General features: G+C 41.5%; 2 protein-coding genes across 5 annotated transcripts in view; one reads left to right on the plus strand and one right to left on the minus strand.

The window, feature by feature from the left end:
* Window positions 1-16,083, minus strand: part of BTD (biotinidase) — a 57,940-nt gene that overhangs the window by 14,138 nt on the left and 27,719 nt on the right. The window lies entirely within an intron of this gene.
* The window catches only part of HACL1 (2-hydroxyacyl-CoA lyase 1), a 33,115-nt gene that overhangs the window by 1,717 nt on the left and 15,315 nt on the right, over window positions 1-16,083 (plus strand). For 3 of the 4 annotated variants that reach the window (XR_014503350.1, XM_083404972.1, XM_083404974.1), the window contains exons 1-7: window positions 1,988-2,211; window positions 5,896-6,000; window positions 10,750-10,790; window positions 11,453-11,533; window positions 12,541-12,613; window positions 13,936-14,013; window positions 15,207-15,301. Coding sequence is in view for 3 of the 4 variants with exons in the window: in XM_083404972.1 (XP_083261098.1) it covers window positions 2,140-2,211; window positions 5,896-6,000; window positions 10,750-10,790; window positions 11,453-11,533; window positions 12,541-12,613; window positions 13,936-14,013; window positions 15,207-15,301 (545 nt within the window). In the remaining variant the exon portion in view is untranslated. Of the gene's footprint in view, window positions 1-1,987; window positions 2,212-5,895; window positions 6,001-10,749; window positions 10,791-11,452; window positions 11,534-12,540; window positions 12,614-13,935; window positions 14,014-15,206; window positions 15,302-16,083 lie in introns of those variants that run through there. The other variant, XM_083404973.1, reaches the window with a different exon arrangement.

Below are 16,083 nucleotides of genomic sequence, written 5' to 3' on the forward strand. Positions count from 1 at the left end.
ATTCCACCGGCTGCTTTTATATTGTGGTGTTTTACTGTTTCTGTTTTTATGTGTTTCACTGTCTTTTTAACTTTTTGTAAGCTGTCCTGAGAACCTTTGGAGAGATTAGGCCATAAGCCTTAGAACCTTCCGACATAAATTGATCAACATACATACATACATACATACACAAATGAACAGGCTGGGATCTGAATCCCTTATTTAAGCACACCAGGGTCTCTTTTCTTTGATCTGCAGACTCTCACACATATTATAAGCAGCTTTCAAAAGTCCCTTGAGTTTCAAAGGGTTTTGCCACATGGTTATTATTCAATAAAAATAAGCCTAAAGCCCCCTTGGACGCGCAGAACCAGTGCTTTTTTTCTGGGGGAACGCAAGGGTACGCATATCCCTAAACATTTTGTGAATCTAAGTTTGGCCTCATTGAGGGGCAGTACTTCAATATTAACAGGAAAATGAGAGCACCCCTAAACATTTTTTTAGGAAAAAAAGCAGAACTAAGCATGTGTTCCTATGAATCCCAGGCATAATACTCTACAACATGGCCTTAGAAAATGGCAGTGCTACCCATCTATACCACACCCATGCATTTATTCATGATTGCTACATTATTTTCATAATGCAGATCAGACAAAAACAGAATGCTACACCTTGAAATGTACTGAAATAATAGACTGGCTTTTCCAGTTTTTAAGTGTCGTCATATCTAGAAATAATTTGCAAGAAAGTTGTGAGAGCTTCGTGGGGAAACGTCAGTTTCTCACCATACTCCGGCTGCTGGTGCAGCTGTTGAAAGACAAGATACAGATGGAGAAGATGTAATTCTTATCACTAGGAAGCTTACACAGTGGTTTAGATAGATAGATTGCCCATTTAAAATATCCCTTTTCAAGTCTGTTTTTTTTTTTTTTTTAATATTTAAAATAAGAAAAGCTGTAGTTCAAGAATAGACCATGTGCATGCAGAAGGTCCCAGTTTCAACCACTGACATCTGCAGGTGGCAGATCCACCTGTCTGAAATCCTGGAGAACTGCTGTCAGTCAGTGTAGACAGCACTAAGCTAGCAGGACCCAATGGTCTAATTCGGGATAAGGAAGCTTCCTATGTTAAAAACGGTACCAAGTTTAACAAAGAGGCACCTGATAATATAATTATTTCAAAAAAATAATAATCCAGCTTTTCGAGGTCAGGCAGCTTCTCAAAGCAATTTGCAGTAGCATTAAAACATGGTTATTGGTTGTTGTTTTTTTTAAAAAAACCATTCGATAAAAACCTGCAATGGAGAAAACATCTATAAAAGCTAAATAAAACCTTGAAATCGATAAGAGCAAGGAGTGCAGTCCCCCTTGTCCACTACAAAGCGCAACATGTGTGTTGTTATAAGACTGGGAAAACATCCCGAGTTGCTGCTAATTTTTCACAGCAGACACATTACACAACTATATAGCACGGGAACACCCATTAAAGCCATAGACTTCTTATCCTTTTGCTGCCGGTGAAGACCTTCTTCTTCCAACAGGTTTTGGGGACCTGGCTGCTTTTAATGAGGGGGCTGGTGTTTTTGTTTATTGTCTTATGTTTTAATAGCATGCGTGTGCATATATATATACTGTATATATATATATATATATATGCGCATATATGCGCGCGCGCGCACACATATATATATACACATATATCTATATATACACAGATATTACAGATAGATAATTTCAATTCTATTAATGTTTGTTTTTATTTGTTCTTATTTTATCTGCAATCCGCTTCAACTCCGTCAGGTAAATAAGCAAAGAAACCTCAGCCACGCATCTGCCTTCCGTGTTCCCAATTTGCGGGCTCGGATTGGCTAAGCAAGAGGCCAATTGAGAGCCTTTCTTCTAGCGTTCCCCCCCCTCCCCCCGCCCAACCCTTCTCCATCAGAGTGCGGGGTGGTTGGAGGCGGGCTGCTCCAACGCCTCCGCCCATTTAACGTCCCCCACCTATTAGCTAGGCTCGAAGCCTTTTCCTATTGAACGGCGGTGCGCGTCAATCACCCGGTTAGCGCTTCCCTCATTGGCCGATGGAGCCGTATCAGCGTGGTTTAAAGGTAGCCTGCAGTTTGTCTTTCCCTTTCCTCGGGAAAAGACGGTTGTGGAAACGATGGCTCCGGCAGGGCAGGAAGAAGAATGTGTCAGCGGGGCTCAGGTCATCGCGGAAGCGCTGAAGATGCAAGTAAGAAACGCTCTTGGGTGACCCTTGAACCCCGGCAGCCAACCTGGAAATATTACGTGTTTCCTACGGAGAGCGGGAAGGAGCATTTCTTTCGAAAAAGCGTAGTTTTACGTGAAGGGTTCTAGTCCCTGTCGAGGACGTGTAGCCCAAAATGTATCTGAAGGCAATCCTGTTTAGGGAAGTTTTTAATGTTTTATCGTGATTTTCATAAAATATTCTTTTGGGAGCAGCCCAGAGTGGCCGGGGTATAAATAAATTATTATTATTTCCCAATATGCAGTGCCAATATATAAGATATAAAACAAAACCTACCTACAGCAACAGTGTTTTGTGTTGTGTAGGCTCCTATTTGTTATGTGCAAAAGGCTTTAGATACCTATTAGGTCCATAAATTACCATACAGCATATATTCAACCTGAAAAAGAGTGCCAATTTGTTGACAAAGAAAAGCTGGACATAAAAAGGACCCCATTACCTTCAGTAGCTTAGCGCCTCATCAATGGGGGAACGAAACAGCAACAGGAGAGCCCCAGGTTGGTCGTGGGTGGTTTAAAATTTCAACAAGTCTTCTTATTCTCGTTTTTAAGGAGCTGTTACTACTCTCACCTGCTTCTTGCGTTCTCAGCAGCTACCTGTCGAGCTGCTGTGCTGCCTGCAGTGTAGGCTGTGTAGGTTTGGCTCCCGTTACACAAGAAGGTGGAGGGAGGATAAAAAGAATTAGTTAATCCTGAAAGGCATCCAGGATTAGTGGATTTAGGTGAAAGATCACAGCATGCCAGGAGAAGCAATAGCAGAGTGGCAAAGAGCACGCGACGCCCCATGTCTGCCTGCCCTTTCGCCTCCAGTTGAAAAGGTTCTTGTAGGCGGAGATAGGGCACAGATCCCTGCCTGGAAACTCCTGGATAAAGTATTGTAGACAATATTAGGCAAGACAAAACCTTTTGACCTGGTATGAAGCAGATTCTTTTGTAATTTTTTCTTTGGACAAAGTAATAATCATAAATAATAAGAATAAAAATGTGCATCCCACCACTGAGACTATTTCATTGTAACTATCCAACCTTCCAAAATTTCAGCACCTCCTGTGATGGATCGACCCATTTCCGTTTTAACAGTACAAATTCTACAAACACCCTCCGTATATCCTTAGAACAGGCTTCCTCAACCTCTGCCCTCCAGATATTTTGAGACTACAATTCCTATCATCGCTGACCACTGGTCCTGCTAGCTAGGGATCATGGGAGTTGTAGGCCAAAAACATCCAGAGGGCCGAGGTTGAGGAGGCCAGCCTTAGAATAATTTCTCCTGCATATTCCTCATCTTACCTTAATGGCACGTTAATTTATCGTTAATAGCTATATCCCGCACCTCTTTATACCATTCTTCTATTTTATATCCCGCTTGTCCCTTCCACTTCCTAGCTATAACAATTCATGCAACAATATTCCCACATCATCAAGGACCCAGTAATCAACCATTAACTAAAGCTTGAGTAAAATCAAATTATAAGTGATGTTCCAGATAATGCTTCAAAAAAGAAGACATTTTTGTTAACAAGGCTTCCCTCTTATGCCTGTTGGTAGAAAGGCCGTTGCTTAATAAGTTAATCATTATACGCAATCGCTTCAGCAGAATAAGTTCCCTTAGCTCAAGAGTTTATTGTCCTTTGAAAGTATCACATTGTCAGCAACCTGGGCATGCATGTGTAACTGCTTTCAGCGAACTGTGCTTTAGCTGACTTGGCTTCCTTCATATGGCCTTGTCTTCCTTTTGGTGGCCCAGATCACCTGGATGACATTGTACAAGCCAGAAAGGTACATACTGGCAGTAAACACTAATATTATGTACAAGTTTAGTATATATTGGCATATCATACATAATAGCTGCATTCAGGAAGAATACCAAATTGTGGCTTGGAGCTACACGAGCAAGCTTTCAGAAGCCTTGGGTCCTTTCACAATTTCCTCATAAACCATAATGGCTAAACCTACTTTTTTGTCCACGCAAGGATTCCAAACCGAGATTCACTGTGTGATCACTCAGATGAGCATTTCTTTTGTATAAAGAACATCCATATGCTGATCATCAGCTATGTTGCCTAAATTTCTGGCAACCCCACGTACTGTTTTACTGAAGATGAGAATAATCTACTTCATACAACATCTGTAAAGCTTTTTGTGCTGTTTCCGTAGGAAACTGGGTGGCTGCATGTATTAGCTCAGGGGTTGGCATTTTTTTTTTTAGCAGCGGGCCAGTCCACTGTCCCTCAGACCTTGTGGCGGGCCAGAGAAGTGGCACGGGGGGAGGGGGGCTGGAAGAAGAGGCGAGGGGGACAAGTAGTTCTCCCCCCCAGCCCCAACCACTGCGCTTACCTTCCCAGGGGCTGCTGCCACCACCGCCGCTGCTGCTTCTGCTCGTGGGTAGGCAGAGCGAGCTCGTCCACTCTGCTCTCTGGCCCACAGGAGACCTAGGCAGTGACAGTGACAGGAGAAAGAGGCCGAGCAGCGGTGGCTCTACCAATCGAACACCATGCCTGGTTTACCTCATCGTGGCGCTGGGACATCTCTGCCCATCAAACGCCACTGAGGTAAACCAGGTGTGGCGTTTGAGTGGCAGAGCCACTGGCGCTTGGCCTCTTCCTCCCGTCCCCATCGCTGGGAGTCTCGGCTTTGTGGCGGGTTCTGGCTTCCTTGCACGGGCCTGATTTAGGACCCAGGTGGACCTGATCTGGCCCGGGGGCTGTAGCTTGCCGACCCCTGTATTAGCTGCTCAAGGGTTCTCAGCTCTCCTTGGTCATGCATTCATACACAAGGAGTAGCTAACATGGTGCATTCCAGATGTTGGACCAACTCCCATCATTCTTGACCACTGCTCATGCTGACCGTGGCTGATGGAAGTCCAACAACAGCTGCAGGGCACCACACTGGCTACGCCTAGTGTAGACACACACACAAACACACACAATGTGTGTGCCATCATATCCTAGGATAGCAGTAACAATTCTAGTGATCATGATGTCTCTTTATCCGGGCAACCACATGGGAACACAGTTGTTGTTGTTGTTTACATGTTCCTCATTCACAAACCTTATTTGTCCCCATTCTTGCATATCTGGGACTGTGTTTGTAGTAAAAAAATGTGTGAACTACCCAGAATGTTCATAAATATACATTTTAGTAAAGTACCGTACTTTTCTGTGTATAAGACTATTTTTTTTACTCTAAAATAATGTTCAAAATCTGGGCTCGTCTTATACACGGATAGTATCTCCCCCCCCCCAAAAAAAAATACATGGGGGCGTCTTATAGATGGGAAAATATGGTAATTGTTTCTTCCAAATGATGATCACATGTTTGTTACAATTCCTTATTTTTAGTTGCATGGAAATGTCTGTTTAAATGTATTTTTGTGAAAAATAAGTATTCATTATAAGCATTTATTGGCTGTTGCACTAATAGAACCTTGGATGTATAGTATCATCAATACAGGTATACCAGCTGCAGTGGTCTACGAATGGCATTACTAAAAGCCTAGCCTGGGTTGAAGCTGCAAGTATTTAGTTACAGTTCTAACTTTCTCCTAGAAATCTTGACCTTAAACGAACAAAAAACCTAGTTAGATAATAGTTAGAAGATAAACATTTTGGGGAGACAGCTTATTTTTTTTAAATGCTATTTATTTCAGAACATCGAATATATGTTTGGCATTGTTGGTGTTCCAGTGATCGAAGTAGCAGTTGCTGCTCAAGCAAGTGGAATTAAATATATTGGAATGCGCAATGAACAAGCTGTGAGTATTTTCAGTTGCCTTGTTTGCTAGCCAGGCCTTGATCTGAGCCTATACATAATCTGAAAATGAGAATGGTGCGCAGTACATATAGTCTTTCACCAATGTTTTTTATATGTGGTTGTGGAAGCTGCAATCTGTTACAGGAAACCCAGCATAGGGTGGGACCGAGGGCTTCTTCACATTTTCCTTGTCTTGCATCCTACCCCCCAACAAAATATTGCATCTTAGTTGCTTCCCCCCAAGAGAAAAATACTGCCATTTGATCCTAATAGCCCTCCCCCCATGAGTATGAATGTAACTGGTGGGGTATACTCTGAGAAGTATGATGTGACCACAGATTTTCTGACCACTCTGAACCTCTGTTTCCAAAATGCAATGAATTGCCTTTGTGCTACAAATATTCTCGATTACAAAAAAATGTAAGTGTGGCATATAATATGTACACACACACACGTATACAGAGAGAGAGAAATTACCATATTTTTCCGTGTATAAGACTAGGGTTTTTTTTACCAAAAAATAAGGTTTAAAATTGGGGCTCGTTTTATACACAGGTAGTGCTGAGGGGTGTTTTCTTAATTTGGAGTCCCTCAAAATAGGGGGCGTCTTATACATGGGGGCGTCTTATACATGGAAAAATACAGTAATTTACCTGTAAATGGTTTTGAGAACTGTCCCATGCTAATAAAGGTCCCATGTTTTAACATTTGAAGAACCCAAACTGACAACTTGGTTAGACTAGCAGGAGGTATAGTCTGTTTTTTGAGGCTGGCTGAAGCTTTCCATAATTCTTCCCGGTGGTGGCACATGGCAGGATACTGTATGTGAATTTCATTGAGTTACAGCAGCATAAGTTTAAAAATTGCGTAACCAGAGGCAGTGCTGACAAGATTGCCTAATTGCAAGGGAAAGTGCCATTCACTCTACCTGCAAAGTTTTGTGCGTCGCTTTAGCTTGTCAGTTTCTTTGACAATGTGTCGTTGCCATGGCACCCTGCTTGTGAGGTACAAAGAGCCTTGCTAATGAAACGCCCACTCCGTATATCTTTAAACATTTGTACGTTGCCATGTTTCTTTTTTTTCAGAAGGAGAAGGGAAACACATGTCACATTAAATTGCCTTCTGGTTTCTGAGTAGTAATCATTTTCTCCCCTCTTATGTTCGTCAAAGGTATTATGTAAAAACTGCATTCTCACCCACCATGTTGAATCTAAATTGCTACCTCAATATTCTACTCCTACGCTAAGCGCCATGTTGACTATTCATTCTTATGCTTTCTGGACTTACCTATTATTGGTTATTTAACCATCCCTGCTCATCCCTGCTCACATATGTGCATATATTTTGGGACTGAGGGCTTTCTATATGTAGAATATATTTACATCTATTCTAGATAACTGTTGTGGGGAGGATTGACCCCTTTCCCCAAATTATCAACCAAACTGCTTGAATATACTTTGCAATGCCATAGGCTCTCATATAAATTGGTGATATTATTAGTTTTGCACAGTGCATAGATTCTTGTTTTGGAATATGTCACATCTAGCTCAGGAGAAGTTGCACACCTCACGATTCTGCTAAATTTGCTCCTCATCCCACCTGCCCGTAGCTGTCAACTTTTCCCTTTTTTTAAGGGAAATTCCCTTATTCCGAATAGGATTCCTCACAAGAAAAGGGAAAAGTTGACAGCTATGTACCTGCCAGAGCCTGATGTAATAGAAATCCTAGGCCACTGAGGTGAGGAGCAGGGGTGTGTTTGCAATTCACATAAAGCCATGCTTATAATCGAAGAAGGCACTTAACCTCCTTTTTATATGTGACCACAGCAGCTAGAATAGTCTATGCAAAAAAGTGGAAAGAAAAAGAGGTACCCACAAAAGAAATCTGGCAGAATATACAGTGGTACCTCGGGTTACATACGCTTCAGGTTACAGACTCTGCTAACCCAGAAATAGTACCTTGGGTTAAGAACTTTGCTTCAGGATGAGAATAGAAATTGTGCTCTGACGGCAGCGGGAGGCCCCATTAGCTAAAGTGGTACCTCAGGTCAAGAACAGTTTCAGGTTAAGAACAGACCTCCAGAACAAATTAAGTACTTAACCCGAGGTACCATTGTACTGATAGAATTAGCAACCATAACCACAAAAATAAGAAATAAAGATGAGATTCAGCTAAGAGAAGAGTGGAAGCGTTTTGGAGAATATCTTAGAGGCTACTATACTCAATTTAACCTGCAAGTAGGAGTTAACATATGAGCAGCAGATAATACTAAATAAAGGAAGATTAGAGACAAAAATGGATGGATTACCAGAATATGCAGAAGATCAAGGTTAGCATGGAGAGATGGGAGTCTTAAGGAAAGAGATAAGTGATGGACAATGTGTTGTATGTATACAAGTTGTAAAAAATATATAAATAACAATAAAAAGCCATGCTTTTCACGTTTAACTATGGCTTAATGTGAATGAGCACCATGCTGTTGCACGCTCTAAAAATTTCCCCTTTGCAGCTTCCCCACTCCTGGCTGCTCTGCTCTGGAAGTGACACACTACAGGCCTTGGCTTGTGATGCTTTTTGAACCCAGACTTGTGGTTCCCTCCATCCCCCAACAAAGCAGTAAACCAAGAATAAACCTTGGCTTCCACTTGGGGTTTGTTTGGCAAAAAACATGAGTCTAGGACAGGTCCAGATGATATAACAAGCCAACACTTGTGGCTTGTCATTCCTGGTACAGTCCTTGTACAGCTGAGGAGGAATGAAGTGGGAACTTGGAGCAGCCTTCAGTGGTACTCTTGTTGATTTGTGTCAAACCATAGTAAGCACTAACTATGGTTTAATAGGAGGTGCAAACCAGGCCAATGACAAATGATACTTTAAAACCAATATTTTTCTGTTGGGATAGATGGAAGCTGCCTGCTCTTTTTAGTATTGTGATGAAACAGATGACATAGAAATAGTGGACAGGAGCAACCCTTAACATGCTTTGGAAAATTATGTCAGTCTGTCTTCGGTGCAGTGTTTCCCATTAATTCAGTGTGGCAGTTTCATTATCAGTAGTAAATAAGTTTGACATGCTTGTATGAATGTAACCGTGGTATAAATGGAGGAACTGCTCTGGCAAATCTTTGTTGTCATAATAACTTACCAATTCCAATGATTGAACTGCATTCTTGATGTTTCTTATGTGAACATTGAAACAAAAAAAGTGATGAGTGTGTGTGTGTGTGTGTGTGTTTGCAACCATTTCACACCTTTTTACAGTGGTACCTCGCAAGACGAAAAACTCGCAAGACGAAAGAGTTTTTTGTTTTTTGAGTTGCTTCGCAAGATGAATTTCCCTATGGGCTTGCTTTGCAAGACGAAAACGTCTTGCGCCTTTTTCTTAAAACCATCAATGCATTTCCTATGGGAAACCGTGCTTCGCAATACGAAAAATTCACAAGACGAAAAAACTCGCAGAACGAATTAATTTTGTCTTGCGAGGCACCACTGTATTTTATTTACATCCTTCTTTTATTTCTATAAATCTGCCTGGTAGCACTTTTTACTGGATGGCTTACAGCATAAAATAGTAGACTACAGTTTTAAAATGTGGTATAAAAAACTTCCAGCAGAGAGAGGGAAACAGTGGTTCAGAAGTCAGGTTTTCAAGGGGCCTGGGAGCATGATAGTGTCTTTACTTGGGGGTGAAGTTACTATAAAAACAGCACAAGGCAAGCCTCCCTGGGAATAGTGTTACACAGCTGAGATGCCACCACTGAGAAAAGGCCGCCCATTTCACTGACAAGACCTCAAAAAATGACCTCAATTTTCTTTTAACCTCAATTTGATTCCTCTGAGCTGTGTCCCAATCTGAGATGCATCAACTTTAGTCGTGCAGTTTCAACTACTCACAGAACAGCTGGAAAGCAAAACAGGAATCGTTGAGTGTTCAGTTATAAAAAAAGCAGCCCCAAACTGAATTCATTTGTTGCTCCTACTTTAATATTTTTGTAGAATAAGGTCGATTGTAATGAAACAGATAACATTCTCGTGTAATAGTTTATAGACTGAAATAGCTGCCCACTCGAATCCAAGTAGCGCAGTTTTGTTTCTGCAGTGCTGATGGAGCAATTTCTACCGTCCCCGTCCCCCCCCCCCCCCGCCGCCGCCGCCTTGCTTAATTTCCCTACTGTTTCTCTTGGATGCCACCTGCTGGCATATGGGAAAAAATAGCCATAGAAGTAGTCCAAAGTGACTTTCCAGAATACTGGTTGAAAAAACATGCAGAGATTTCCATCTGTGTGCTTGCATAACACTTGTTTACGCAATGCTAGTACAAGCAGTAGCACCTGGAAGATCTGCTTTCAGAGGAAATGTTTCTGCTATGCAAAACGTTGGGTGATACGCTTGACTGGACAAACCTCTGTTTTTGTAAAGGATATGGGTCCTCTACATGGTGGGCATGGGAGTGCGAAGGCATTCCCTTCTGCCCGTAGGTTCCACCTCCCCCTGGCCCTCCCCAGCTGAAATGAGTCTTAAAAGAAGCTTTCTATTGTCGCTATGAAAATCTGAGTTCAGAAGCTGTGTCAATTCTAGTTCACATGTGGACATCTTTGTGTGCTGAGCATAGTCCATTTACTTCAATTGAACATCCGTAGGAAGTCCTCTCGGCTTACTAGTTGGGGGTGTTTAAGGGTGACTTTTTGTTATAACTACCAAAATCCCTTTCACTGGCTTGCTGATAAATATTTGTTTTATTTTTCAATAGGCTGCCTATGCTGCCTCTGCAGTTGGGTATCTGACGGGCAGGTAAGGTGCTTCCTTGTGCTGGTCTTCAGAATCAGCAATTGTTTGAAAGGCAAAAACAATCCTGGTTCTATCATCATCATCATCATCAGGAATTGATTTCTAGAACTTTGTAGTTGCCTTCCAGAGTTACAAGCTTTCACTGTTTGTACACCAGTGTTTTGCTATCTGTATGTCTCTATCTACTTGCTGCTTTACAATGTTTTCTCTACTGCAAACCTCTGTATATGTGACACTTTTAGAAGGCCACTTTTAGAAAATGTAACCTAAACAAACGTAAACAAAAAGGATGAAAAGGAAATGGTCCTGAAGGTCCTGGAGTTTTCCATTCTACAAAAAGAATATGCACTTGCACATCAGCTTCCATGAGAATTTTTGAGGTTGTGGCCAGTACTAAGGAGATACTTTCACAGAAAGGAGCCACAGCCCTCCTCTCTTACTCATATGCGCATACTTCCCCAGAGCCTCTCTGACTTTCCTGTATGGTTTGTTGATTAAAATTTGTAGCCTGCCTCTGTCCTTCCAAATTAATTCTTCAGCATGACGCCCTATGAAAGTGTTTCCTCATGATGCATTTAGACTAATTTGCTCCCCCGTCTGCTAAATCTGTGTGTTCATTCCATACATTTTTATATACCTTCTTTGTTTTTTCCCTTTGTTTCTAGGCCTGGCATGTGCCTTGTAGTTTCTGGTCCTGGCCTCATACATGCTCTAGGTGGAATGGCAAATGCAAACATGAATTGCTGGTAATGAACCTGTGTTTTTTGTTTTTGTTTTTTGATCGACTGTTAGTCCAATTTCTAATTAATCTGAAGTTACAATACAAATCATGTGTCATGAAAGCCAGATAAAATGTCATTTTTCTTCTGCTTCTTTGCTCTCTTTGTGTGCTGTTTTAAGCAGCTAGGGCATTGCACTAGGACAGCATATAAATACATTTGGTGACTCGTCCATAGATTTCAGATCTTTTTTACAGCGGCCAAGTTCATTATCATACAGGAAAAGAGCTCGATACTTTAGGAAATCTATCAGCTGAATCATGTCGGCTATGTGACCAATATAATCACACCATAACTTGGTTTAAAGATGTTGTTTATAACAGCATCTTATCCTTTAAGTGCAGTGTCTGTAGCACATGATAACATTATCGCTTGGTAACTATCATATCATCTGGTAGGGTAAGAGGCACCTTGTTTATCCAGTCATAAAAGAGCAGGCAAAAATCTCTTAATCTTTTTGTAGAACCAATTCAACCTTTCTCTGTGTGTGTTTCCCTCTCAAAAAAAACCCTGCCATCTGTAATATTAGGCAAACTGGTGATATGTTCAAGTTGTGTCCTGTATGAATCTTGTTTTGAAGTGATGAAAGCTTGCAAGGCCAAATCATAAGTAAGATAGTGAGATTGGGCCCAAAATGATGGTGGTCCTAATTCAAAAGATCCTCCCACACAGTAGCATTAATTGGAGTCATCGTCTTGGAAGTGCCAACTGCCTTTGTTGGAAGGCAGGACTAGATTCAACCTTCTGTCTCCCCTCTCCTCTGACTCCCCCAACTGCTGGTGAGTCTGTCAAAGCTGAGCATGCTTACAATTTCTTAGAAGATTCCTGGGCCCAATCACCATGGACTGCTGGGTACCAAATGCTGGGTTTATGCCATGCTGCCATTTTGCAGGATCAAGGTTGAAACTGTGTGTCGGAATCTTGATAATTCATGACCCCTGGTTCCAAGAAATGTTTTTCCCCCCTCTCCCCAGGCCTTTGATTGTTATTGGAGGTTCCTCAGACAGAAATCAAGAAACGATGGGAGCTTTCCAAGAATTTCCACAGGTACACAGCTTGGTCACTTTTCCCTCCGTAAACATGTTGCATGAAATGGTTTAGGGTATTCGATCTGTGGAACTGGCACAGCTACAAATGCCACATAATACCCATTCCACATATGTAAGAAATTGATCTTTTAAGTGTGGCGGCACCACACTTTGAAACGCCCTGCATAATGATATCAGGTAGGCAACTTCACTGTACTGTTTTTGGCACCTGCTGAAACCATTTTTGTTTAGACATGCCTACCCAGAAATCTTGAATGCTGGTATGTTTTTAATTTAATCGTGGTTTTAATTTTCTGAATGTTTCACTGGATTTTACTAACAATTTTATTGGTTCATTCTTTTTGAAACCGCCTTGAGTTACTATGAAAGATTTACGGAAAAGCTGAAGGAAGTCCAAAATCAAAGATTTGGAAATTGTAAAGTGAAATACGAAAATAATATATGTTTTGTTTTGTTTTGATGTAAATTAATAAAAATTATTTTTTTTAAAAAAAGAAACCGCCTTGAGTTGTTTTACAATCAAGTGGTATATAAATGTTAGAAAATAAAATAAATATATATGAAATTAATGATTGAGTTTATTTATTTTATAAAATATTTTGTTATTCATTGTTGCTGTTTAATTTACGAATCATTTTCCTTGAGGCATCCCAAAACAATTTACAATACAGCATCAACATGTATAAAACTATTGCATATACAAAACCAATTTAAAACAACTACCATCTCAACACATATATAAAATCACTTCAGATCCAATACAGACGCCAGCTGGGATAAAGATCTCCACTTAGAAGGCTTGTTGAAAGAGGAAAGTCTTCAACAGGTGCCAAAAGGACAATAGAAGAGGCATCTATCTGATATATAGTGGAAGGGAGTTCCAAAGGTTAGATGCGGCAGCAACAAAGGCCTGATTCTGACATTTTGCAGAATGGACGTCCTGATAGGATGGTATCTGTCACATGCCCTCTCTTGCAGAAAGCACCAATTGGTTGGATTTAAAGGCTGTTGTGATTTTATGTAGAATCTTTCTTTTACTGAATATTGCATGCTAACATAGTGTTGTCTGGCATCAGCTGTGATGCCTAATTTTAGAGGCTGCATGGCACTGAATTCCAGCTCCTGCAGAGCAATAGCCAGTGAGGGCCACTGCCGTCATTCCCCACTTGTGGGCTTTCCCTTTGGACACTGGGAAACAGGATGCTGAGCAAACCTTTGGTTGGGTCAAGCTGAGCTACTCCCTTTCAATAAAACTCATGCTGTCAGAAAATGAGAAACAGGTAAAAGTTGGCTTTAGCATATGTGTTTGCTTGAATCTAGGTTGAAGCTTGTCGGCTGTACAGCAAATTTTCCGCCAGACCCAACAGTCTTGAAGATATTCCTGCTGTGATTGAGAAGGTATGAAGCAGTTGAAAAGCATTGATGCTTGCTCCGCAGCATTCAGCTCTGTAGGCCAGGCAACCAGCAGTAGAACACAGTGATACCTCAGGTTACATATGCTTCAGGTTACATACGCTTCAGGTTACAGACTCTGCTAACCCAGAAATAGTACCTTGGGTTAAGAACTTTACCTCAGGATGAGAACAGAAATTGTGCTCTGGCGGCGCGGCAGCAGCAGGAGGCCCCATTAGCTAAAGTGGTGCTTCAGGTTAAGAACAGTTTCAGGTTAAGAACAGACCTCCAGAACAAATTAAGTACGTAACCAGAGGTACCACTGTATTACAGGGGCAGTGCATTATAGTAGATCGTAGGTGACATCCTGATAGAACTGGCACACCTCTCACTGGTACATCTCGAACAGTAAGTTGTATGATCATCCTATAAATGTAGAAAACATCCAATGCTTTTGAAGATGTTCATACTTTACATGTGCTATTTTGTATATACAGTGGGCAGTGCAGCTCTCTGCATGTCTGCTCAGACGAAAACCTCACTGAGTTTAATGGCACTTGCTCAAAGGCAAGCATGTGTTATATAGGACTGCAGCCTAAAAGTGGAAATAATACTCCATCTGCTCTTAGAAGAACCTCTTGTTCATTTTGGCGAACACAGCATTATTCTCCCAAGATATATATCCTATACAAAACACGCACAGAGTGCTTAACGAACACTCTATAATCCTTCCAGATACTCTGTCATGGAGTAGCCTTGCAGGTTTATTTTTGTGGCTGACGCATTTATTCTCTAAACTTTCCAGGAAACAGTTTTGTAAAGTTCCCTGCTACAACTGCCACGATTGTTTGAGCCACCGTTTGAGCCTTTAATCAATCGGAGTTTCAAGGAGTGTTGGCTCAGCCTATGGCGTGCGCTGGAACAAAAAGAATCCAGAGAAACTGAAGAACAGCTCCAGGGCATTTACATGGGGGTCATGTTACTTAAAATAGGCAGTCAGCAGGAGATTTTGACTTGGTTACTCCAGATATAACAGTGGCTACAGATGGCTGCAAGCTGAATCCAGCTGCTTTCTTGTTCTCCATTGCCTGCAAATTTGGAATGCATTTTATGAAATCTGGTGCTGTGTTTTTGATTTGTTTAAAAAAGTTTGATTATTGTAGCACATTTATGTTCTTTTCTCTATCTCATCAATCTAGGCTGTCAGAAATAGCATCTACGGTCGCCCAGGTGCCTGTTACATTGACATCCCAGGAGACTTTGTAAATATGCAGGTGAAGAAGAGCTCTGTCAAGTGAGTCCTTTATTATTAAGATGAATGCTTGTTTCCTTTTTTAAAAAAAAGGTGGGCGGGTGTGTTCGATTGTAATTTCCCCTGTGTTTGAGACCCCTGCAGGAGTGTATTGCTAAGGGAAAGCATAAACTATACATATTGAACAAACACAAGAATTCAGTGTAAAAGACACTGAAGAGATATGGATGTGATCTGGCAGTAGCTTCTTGATCAACTGGGATGTGTTCAATCCAGCGGATTCCAGTTTACTTTCCTGAAATTGCTACTTAGCATACGCCTTTTAGGGAAACTCCCATCTTGATCACCCTTAGTCTGGTGCCTTCCAGCCGTTTTTGTCTACAAGCCCCACCTGTGCTACCTGAGACCATCCAAAACATAGAGGGCACCAGGTTGGGAAGGCTGATCTAGAATAAGACATGGAAGAACAGAGCTCACCATTATTAGGAAGAGTCTTCAGATCTGGAAGAGACTCAAGCATATATGCCAGTGAACCAACGTTTAAATGGCATTCTGTTAAATGGTGAGACAATGCTGACATGAGACGAGATTAACTGTTGTTTTGAGTCCTGTATGATAAATCTAGGGTGAGGAAGCTTTTCCCGGGAAGTGGGCCTGATTGTTATCTCCCTACCCACACCTGTCAGTCATCAAGCATCACAGTGACGTCAGGTGAGGCTAAGCTTTGAAGCCCCGGTCTCCGGGTCGTCAAAGCGCAGTGCCAGACTGTTTGGAAGTAGTGTCATGCCTTGCTCAATCTCCCACCCCACACTGTTCCATAAACT

This window comes from Podarcis tiliguerta (genome assembly GCF_965153285.1).
Source record: "Podarcis tiliguerta genome assembly, chromosome: 12".
NCBI classification, from domain to species: Eukaryota; Metazoa; Chordata; class Lepidosauria; order Squamata; family Lacertidae; genus Podarcis; species Podarcis tiliguerta.